The sequence below is a fragment of the Malus domestica genome, chromosome 17, assembly GCF_042453785.1.
Source record: "Malus domestica chromosome 17, GDT2T_hap1".
NCBI classification, from domain to species: domain Eukaryota; kingdom Viridiplantae; phylum Streptophyta; class Magnoliopsida; order Rosales; family Rosaceae; genus Malus; species Malus domestica.
Window position 1 is genome coordinate 16,576,611 of NC_091677.1, and position 10,396 is coordinate 16,587,006.

The 10,396-nt window shown below is 34.0% G+C and overlaps 1 protein-coding gene across 1 annotated transcript; it reads left to right on the forward strand.

Moving 5' to 3' along the window:
- Positions 1 to 8,134: 8,134 nt before the first annotated feature.
- Positions 8,135 to 9,938, forward strand: LOC103405371 (uncharacterized). Its single transcript, XM_008344353.4, has 2 exons — positions 8,135 to 8,540; positions 9,234 to 9,938. Exon 2 carries the CDS (start codon positions 9,245 to 9,247, stop codon positions 9,737 to 9,739), a length of 495 nt encoding a protein of 164 aa, XP_008342575.1. The 5' UTR covers positions 8,135 to 8,540; positions 9,234 to 9,244; the 3' UTR covers positions 9,740 to 9,938.
- The last annotated feature ends 458 nt before the right edge of the window (positions 9,939 to 10,396 follow it).

Sequence of the window (10,396 nt, forward strand, 5' to 3'; positions counted from 1 at the left end):
GGGAAGAAGTAGCGAAAACCCACGTGTTCCATTTTGTTCTCCTTTTGACAACAAAGCAAACCGGCAAAATCGAAATAACAACAAAATAGGCGGGGGCAAAATCGGAAATCCACTGTGCTTATGAACAGTGATTCAGGCGTTTTTCTCTTTTAGTATAGATTGAATTTTAAATTTAAACATAAAAGTTATCAGACGAGCAGTAGATATTGATCAACAAATAAAATGAACGGATATGGCACATCATTCTTCTTCTTCTTTTGAGTACACACTCATGTTTAATCTTACAATTTGTTTTCGTTTGATTTCTTCAATTCAATGACTAAAAATAAAGAAGAGTATGTATGATCATCATTTCCCAAAATGAATGCAGACTTATATGTATTCTCAATCGAGATTCTGTTTGATTTTTAATTTTAATATATGATGAGTCATTGCCCAAGCTCACATTATTTGATCGTCTCTGAAGACTTGCGTAAAGATTTTTCTTCATTTATTAATGCATAAGAGTTAAACATCGAACAGAGGGTCAACTGAACTTAATTAGCACAAGTAATCTTTGGATTTTTATTATTACTCTATATTAAGGGATGTAAATTATACACGATCATGCTTTTGATTTCTTTGTCAAGATCGATTAGTTAAAAGCACTTTGCAAAAGCAAGAAAGAAAGGGTCTTCTAGCCCCTGAAATAAAATAAAATAAGCCGAAATCATGAAAGCCAATGGTTTTGTGGTATGATGCATGCAACCACATTGTGGGAGTTTTATCTGTTTTACGAGCTAGCCTATACTAATATTTAATTTAGTTATCTTAATTTTTTTTTTATCAAATGATAGATTTTGTTAGATTAGCCTTTAACGGAGTTTATACCCATACCATCATACAAGGGCTCAAGTTCAACACAATTCCATCACTGTGGTAAAATGCCACTTGCATTTAGTTACCTAAATTGACTCAAACCTTTTATTCATGGTTAAAAAATGGCTAAACAACCAAATACTTACCCATCTTTCAATACGCCAATACTATTTGAGGGAAAAAGCCAAACACAGAGCTTTAATTGCATGAATAAACGCATTTATCCACTTGAGATGCAGTTCCTTATTTATTAATTTTTAAGGATCAAATACTTATGAGCAAAAGAAAACAATAAAGCATAGAGAAATTGAAAAATCATGTCCTTGGATTTCGTTTGTCAAAGGATAGATGGCGATGTCTCTCTGTTGAGTTTTTGAAGGGTTATCGACCACAAATTCTGAGTCAATTCAACATAAAACAATTTGATGGCTATCATTCTGGTTCCTATTTCTGCATGCATATTACCCTAGCTAATATGTACACACTTTTGCTTTCCTTTAAATCCACCACAATTAGGCTACAGAAATCCAATAAAAAAGTTTTAAACACCGAAAGAAAAGCAAAAGATCATGAAGAAAAGAAATTTCACGAGAGTAATGATTTTCAAACGGTATTGATCAACTAAAGAGGCACTCTTTTGACATATGGAAGACAATCATAAACCTCAAAAATTATAAACAAGATCATGCAATAACATTACTAAAATGGTAAAATGATGATATTGTTGGACTTGTATTATTTTAGAAATGTGAAAGTGTAGATTAAAAGTAGGAATTCTATAGGATCTAGAAGATCAATTCCTTGAAAACAAATAATTCCTTGTATGATTTGTATTCCTTGGAAAACAAATCAAGCTAGAAGCTAAACCCCTTTTCTCCATCCGCATGCTGTCCCTCTCTCTTCTCTCTTTCTCTCTCTCTCACACAAATATTATTACTGCAACAGATATTTCAATCAAAAGAAATATATATACACACACACATATATATATATATATATATACATACATATATATATATACATATATATATATATATACATACATATACATACATATATATGTATATGTATGTATATATATACATATACATATATATATATACATACATATATATATATATATATATATGTTGAAAGTGTATTCCAATGACTTATAAGTAAGTTGGGCTACTTTTCATATTACCAATTAGTTTTATGGTGGAATCTCAACTTTCTTTATGGTATTAGAGTAGGTTTGTCATGTTCTAGTCCTAAGCTATGTCCATGATCGACATATGACATTTGAAGTACCTGTTCAACTATCATGCCTCGCTTCCGAGGCATGACCAAAAGAACCCATCAATTCACAAGCGTAAAAACTTTTCCTTTTATTTCATGGGTGCATCTAACCACTGTGTTAGATTGCCTACGTACCCTAAGATGGGGTCAAGCCATTTGTAGTTCACACTTTAATTAAACTCTGACATTTCCCATGGCATTCAATCTTTTATATACCTCACAATGATTTTCAATAACAAAACCACAATCAATGACATTTTAGTGGATCAACAATCCACAAAATTTAACGTTTAACCACATTAATCCAAAAATAAGATCAAACATCACTTCAAACCTTGGGGATAACCATTAGCATGGAGATCAATCACCACGAATCGTAACAAAGCCATCCTCTGTAAGGCTTGCTGCAATTCTCTACCAGAATTTCAAAGTAACAACATTGTAAACCTAAGTTACAAATACAAGTGTAACCTTGAGCAACTTCTACTAATAAGAATCTAGAGTTTCAGACCAACTCAATGGAACCAGACAGGAGATGGGATTTTGACCAACTCAACGAAACCAGACATGATATGGGATTCCAACCAACTCAACGGAATCCAATCGAAGATAGGGTTCCAGACCACTCAATGGAACTGATAGGAAAATGGACTCCGGACCACTCAATGGAATTCAATGAAGATAGCGTTATGGACCACTCATTGGAACAGATAGGAAAAGAGATTCCAGACTACTCAACGGAACTAATAGGGAAAAAGGCTCCGGGGCACTGAACAGAATCCATCGGAGTCGGGGTTCCAGATCAACTCACGGAACCCTAACAGAGCACGGTTTCAGGCTACTCAACAGAATTGAACAGAATTCTAGGAACCTAGTTTGGTATTACTCAATGGAACTAGACATGATACAAGTTTGATGTCACAACTCCCCATAATAATGAGTTAACGGTCCTCGACTATCCCTCTAGTTTCACAAACATTTCAAATATGCATAACAACCAAATTTTATAAAATAGATCGATGGCTGAATTTAAAAGCAATCTTTATTAGAAAACACATTTTGTAAATCCATACCATATAGATCTGACAATTTCTTACACTATACCTGCACGAAAACGACATAAAAACAAGTTTCGGGTCGACATGATAACTAATTGGGTCATTATTGGGTCACCCGTTAAGAAGGGTTTACACACGGACCGGTGTGTAACCCTTTTTTATTAGTTTCGAAAAAAAATTATTTTTGATGATTTTAAAATTAAACTACTAAAAAAACTTACTATAAAATACAATAGTCATAGTGTATATATTGCATAGTAAATATATTTTATTGGTTATTATATCAAGGTTGTTTCCCATGTGAAGCGCAACGACGTGCTCCATGCCACTCTGTCGGTGTTGTCCACATTTTTTTATGAACAAACGGTATTATCTACACTAAGGGGGAGGAGGTGAGCTTAGCCTCACAATGAACTTGCAATAGTGTGGTTCAAATTTGCATTTGGCGAGAATCGAACCTAAAACCTCTCACTTACAAGTGAAGAAGAATACCACTAGACCATAGTATTAAGTGGCGTGTTGTCCACATATTAGACTTGAAAATTTGTCACACGTGAGGGGACGTGTTGAGAATGAATTCTACATTGATGGGAAGATGAACCTTATATGAGTTTATAAGTAAGTTGTCATACTCTCCATTTTTCCCTCAGTTTCAAAAAATTTGTTGATCACGGATTAATTTTGTGATGAAACTTCAATATATATATATATATTAATGGTAAAACGATGACCATGAGCAATCGATAAAAAAAAATATGGCAATTAAAATGATAACTATGACCCACTTGGATAACTTACCAACATGATTAGTGTGCAACACGTAAGTGGTGACTATGATGCCATGTCACGATTTCATATTAAGTAGTCACGGAGTTGGATTCCATCCGGATCTACATTGTGAGGATCTTGAGGATCTTCACATCTTATACATTTATCATGTATCGTACGGTCAGAAATTATTTAATTTTTTTATTTAAAATTAAACACAAATAGTATCTGACAAAAACTAATCTCACGATATACGATGAACAGTTAAAATGTGAATATTCCTAAAATTTCCGCAAAGTGAATCCAGTAGTCACCACGTCATCCACAGGAAGTAGGGGTGCCAGTTGGCTTTTGGTTGACCCAATTGAACAAAGCGTGTCCATTCAACAAAACCCAAAGAAACACAAGCATATGTCCTATTCAGCATTGCTGATGATAACGTTAGCATTCTTTAAGAAATAAATCAAATAAATAAACCCTTATCCTTTTACAAATTAGGATCAAATGAACATAAAATTATACTAGGTTATATAGCTTGTGAGGATATATTTTATGTTGTCCGATATCGAAAAGATAAGAGATCTTGCATGATGCTATTATAAAAAGTTGGATTACTTTTCATTTTGTCAATTTGTTTTACGACGACACTTTAATTAACTTAATTCACATTTTTTTCTTTTCATCAACCGTTGTCACCCAACAAATTTGAATTTCGAACTTTCTCCAACAAAGTAAAGATTGAATGTCAGAAGACAACAAAATCACGTGCATATGTTTATAATATTGATTGAACTACTTCAGAAAATTTGAACCAAACAACCACTTTAATCAGCCACTATTTCCATTCCAAATCTCTTGTAACTTATAGCTAGCTAGATACCATCCCTACTTTGCATAAACCCATAGCTAGGTTGCATGTGAAACACGCATGCATATAACTAAGCGGTAATACTAGAGAGATCAAAATTTTTAAACTAAATTTGCAAATTAAATGATGTCATTGCAGATGATTGGCTTATTAATGAAGTGTCAATTAATGTGTTTGTTTCTTATTGTTGACACATCATTTGATTTGCAAATTTGGTTTATAAATTTGGTCTCTCTAGTATTACCAATAAGCACTGTTCTAAAAATCTCCGCCTAGCGCCGCCTAGGCACTAGGCTACTGGTCACCATCCCGATTAATGCCTAGGCGTTTGAAAATTAAGAAATGACCCCTAAACCTGCTGAGGTGCCTGCCTAGGCACCCGCCTAAGTTGCGACTCACTTAGACAGAAAATAGATGACTTTCATTTTGTATTTTATTTTTTTAATAAATTATAAGAGATTTGTTGAATACTTAAATGAACACAAACTGTGTGCTTGTTCCCCATGTTTTCATTATGTTCCAATACTTCATAATATATGTGTCATTCTATTTTGTAATTTATGATGAAATTACATATATTTTAAGTATAAACAAACACTTATTTATACGAAGTATAATAGATTTGCTTAAATCCGCCTAGATGCCTGCTTAGGCGCCTAGGCGCTAGGCCCCAACCCACCGCCCAACTAATGCCTAGCGTCTTTTAGAACCTTGTCCATAAGAAAGTTAAGCATATACAAGCGTGATCATGATCATTTGGATGTATCTCTGCCCATGTGAACTTATGGGCATGCATGGTTCCAATTCAGTACTTCAAATGAGGCATTAAAAGGCGCAACAAATTTGGTCCTTGTTTTTGTGATAGGAACAATTGCTTAGGTGGGTTGCCTATCTATTTTCGCAAGCTGTGTGTCCTAGTGCTAGTCTCTTTCGTAATAATCATATGAAAAAATAGAAGAAGAAAAAAAGGTCATTTTCTTGATCGATATCAGCAATAATTTCAGCCTTGTTTAATTTATTTTAGGGTTTGGCGAAGCTTGTTCCATTCATTTTTAGTTAAAGCAAAAGTATATATTTATGAAATTTTGATTGCGATTGGTTAGGTATTGATTACCAAAACAACCAAATTGTGGAATTGATCATGAGGATTAATGGCCAACCAGGTAATTGGCATCTCCTCGTGCCTCAAAAATTAATGTAGTGGGGACTAAAGAGGGTTGCGTAAGATGCACTTGTGGTCTTATGTGAAACTTCAATTATTAAAGGCGTTATCAAATCACTGTATGCACATATCATATTCAGAACTCCCACCCTTTTAATTCTTTATTCATTAACCGTTTACACATGTGAATGCTTGCGCGCGAGTGAATGGATTAATAAATAGACGTGCACTTGAACGATTGTCAATTAAAAATGTATCTAAATCACACGGTAATTCTTATGGTTGAACAATGAACAATCATTGCAGTCCACCCCAAACAAATCTCTACGGTTCAACATTGCATATACATTTCCTTTTTGCATTGCTTTGAAGTTGATCAATGATACAAAGAGGAATCACCATGATCTTAGTATTTCCTTATTATTTTATGCTCATTAGATCAAAAGGCCATCAACGTAGAATAAAATATAAGAGCTAGTTAGCTAGTTTGTTTGATAAATTTCATTTTTATTCAAGTTATTTTTGTGCTAGCTAGAGATAGAGGAGAACATGCATGTCAGAAACGAGTAAATGTCAGAAACGAGTAATGTATATGAAGAGAGGTAGTGAAAATAAATTAAAACTATTTAGGTTTTGATTTTTAATTTTCATTCGTGTGCTTCTCCATTCTTTTATGTAATTTTTTTTTCCACCGTCTTTCCTCCCATCATTCTTCATTACCCATTTATCTTAAATCATTACTCTCTAGCCAGCTCAAAAAAAAAGAAAAAAAAGAAAAAAAAAGAGAGCTAAATACTAAAAAAGAAATAGAATGAACCCTAAATTTTTTCATTTCAACACACTAAATTATAAATTATAGTTCACAAAGTAAATATCATACTCTAGTTGAAGGTTTTTCCTTTTAACAAAACTAAACAATCGATTTTATATTTACTCTCTAATTTTATATAGGATTTTTTGTAGACATCTAATATTATAATACTACTTGTTACTATATACATAATTAATTTGAAACAAAATTTGAAGGATTTTATGCTTCAAGCAAAGCAATTTTATTGATCACCCGTAAATATCAAGAGTTAGATTACCATCCTTCTTTTTTAAATAACGAGAAGAATATTTTAAGTTGTATACAACTAGTATCATCTCATGACTTCACCAATCTGTATGGTAATTAATATCAGAGAAGCTAACAGCTTGACACCAATCTGCTCGCAGGAAAGAGAAAGAGAAGGGACTAGGGAATGTATACCACTGTTGCATGTGATACAAACTCCAACTATAGGAAATGATAATTCAGATCATACGTTGACATAAACTCCAACTAAATTGCATTAATTATCATTCTATTTCCATAAGATAAATGATATTCATACATCATTTTTTACTTTTTCACACATTCCTTTTGATTTCTGTCATTTGATCTTCTTTAATTCATCCGATCTGACGGTCGAGAATTAAAAGAATGTGTGAGAAGTAAAAAGGGGTGTGTTAATATCACACACCTATTATAAATCATTCTGTAAAAAATAATATGACGAAAAGTCTATGAAAAATTCCATTTTGAAAGAGCCTCTACAGTGCACACTGCCATGTAATGCAAACAGAACTGATTTTGTGGCTCTGAAATTGTTTGACAGCTCCGATGTGAAATGGCAAAAAGTAATGGAGATAGATTACCATATATAACGAGTTTGGGGAAGACCTAATTAGGCTTGTCTGGGAGTAATTTTATTGGGACAAATAAAGACTTCTGGAAATCTCTTGGTTTTTTGTTTTCTCTGGAAGTCTAGTAAAAGAAAAGACCCGTGGAAGGAAAGCAAACAATCAAACCTGTAGCTTACACGTTTTTGATCTACACGTGGACGCCACTCATTGGATTAAAATAACAAAAAAATTTGGAAAAACCTCCCCAAACAGCACATGTTGGGTAAGTAAAGTCTGAAAACATGATAATGCTGAGCTGGCAATGAAATAAATCAACGGTCAGAGTTCCCTGACAGCAAAAGTTGCTGATGTGGAATATACTTGTAGAAGTGGTCCAGCCCTTAAGCCTTCAATCATTGGGTCTTCTCTCTCTCTCTCTCTAGAAAGTGTGTTGTATTTTCCTCTTTATATGTCTACTTCTCTACTATTCATATATTGTTGAGTAGAAGATTTTGTGGAGGAGAAACAAAAAGCAATCTCCTTGTTTGCTCATAATATTAAGAGTTGGGTTTTTTTTTCCTTCCAAAAACACAGAAAAAAGATGAAGGTTTGAGTCTCGAACATCAGGAAGAGGAAGAGATAATTCAGCTAGCAAAGTTTGAGAAAACTGAAAATTAAGGCCCTGTTTGGATTGGATAGTTGAGGTTTGAAGGAAATGGTTTTCATGTTTGACATTTTCTTTGCTGCGGAAGAGAAGGTTGAAGAAGGAGCTTGGGAGAAGGAGCGATAGAGGATAAATACAACAAACAAACCCAAATTAGCGCAGAAGTTCAGAAAAAGAAAATAACCAAAAAAGGAAATATTTGGTTTAGTTTTTGATCTGCCTCTGCAGTTTCCGCCGGTAATTATTTACTTATTTTTAACTTCATGTGTTTTTTTTCATTTGAGTTGCAACTATATATTTTTTGTTGTTTTCACTTTTCTCTAAGAAACTCATTTCCAAAAACATGTTTTTCAATTTTTTTTTTATATATAATATACAAGCGATATTGGAAGGGGAACTGAACTCGTGCTACGTTGAGTTCAAAGGAAACGATATTAACCAATTTACAAGCCATTTGCAAATATGATTTTTATTTTTAGAACAAAAATGGAGCAAGATTTCTTCTTTTCTTTTGATTCTTATAGGATTGGAATTAATCTGCAAAACCCATGACTTTATTTTTCAATCTTTTGAGGAATAAAGAAACTAACAAAGCTATTTCAAGAGCATAGTTGGGACTTCCAGCTCACACCTTGTTTCTGTTTTTCTAAGAAGCTCAACCTTTTGTTATCCAAAGCCAAATTCTGTTTTTCTTTTCGGAAAGTGCAAAAATAAAAAACCCTTTCATCCTTCCTTTGTCGTTGCCAACATTAAGAAACATAAATAATTTTGGAAATTCAGTTTTGTGACAGGCAAGTATATAAGCTTCTGTTTTTCCTCACCCAACAAAACATGCATAAAAAAGCACATAATTTCCCATAACTCCCATCACACGTTTCATGTTGCTCATGAATTTAGAAATCATATTTGCATTGCTTGCATTGTTTGCAGGGTTACTAATAATGGCAATGTCTGCAACTATCATCAGCAGCGACCCGATTGTTCTACCGGCGGCCGCCACCGAAACTCAGCCAACACAAGCCACAACAAAACTCGTTTCCCCAATCGAAATCGAGTTCGTAAAATGTGACTGCTGTGGATTAACAGAAGAGTGCACGCCGGCGTACATTGAGCACGTGAGGGAGAGATATCAGGGCCATTGGATTTGCGGGTTGTGTGCAGAAGCTGTAAAAGATGAGATTGTTAGGTCACAGAAGAGGCTGATGAGCACGGAAGAAGCCATGACCACACACATGAACTTCTGCAAAAAGTTCAAGGCCTCAGGGCCTCCTCCAAACCCTACCATTCACTTGATATCCGCCATGAGGCAGATTCTCCGGCGCAGTTTGGATTCTCCGAGGGGGGGTTTGAGATCAACTCCAAGTAGTCCTACAAAAATTAATGCAGGGAAAGGGCTCAAGAGGTCTGAGAGTTGCTTTCCAACTCTGACTGGTTGAGGATATTTGATTAATGGAGAATATATATTGGGAATAATGATCAAAAGTTGGGAAAAAGTTCGGCAAATTTGCAATTTTATTTGCTGAAAAGAAAAACACAGAAAGGAAAAGCAAGGAGTTTAATTGTTAAGGGTTTAGATGTTTAATTTAGATGTAATTTAATTAGTATCGAACTAATACAGAACCTTTTTTTCTTTCATTTTCTTACTTTTTTTGTTATGTTGCTAGAATTTTAATTTCTCTTTCGTTCATTAAGTTTTTATATCTGTCATGAATCATATAATGTAATGCATTCTGATTGAAAAATTAAAGTTGTACAGGTCATAGCTGCCAAGGCCCAGATTGTGACCAGTCCCAGTTTAGGAATCCCACCGAACATGGTAAATATTCATAAAACTTGAAGGTGAACTTGTTTGGCATGAACTTCTCTACATGATATAAAAACAGGAGTTTATGAGAATGGAAGGATTATTCTGCAAAGGAATCAAGAGAAATGTGAAACCTATACATGGCCTGCAAGTAAGATCAGGAATCGAATTTCTAATAAGGATTTGTGATGAGAATCATTCCCACTGATCTACAACTTTTTTTCTATTGCATGGAAAGTAACATTCGATTGGATTTAAAAGAAACAAGTTTCTTGTTTTCTTTTTCTTT

What these genes read in the sequence shown, in the direction of transcription:
- LOC103405371 (XM_008344353.4), top strand. Translation starts at nt 9,245, where the DNA reads ATGGCAATGTCTGCAACTATCATCAGCAGCGACCCGATTGTTCTACCG.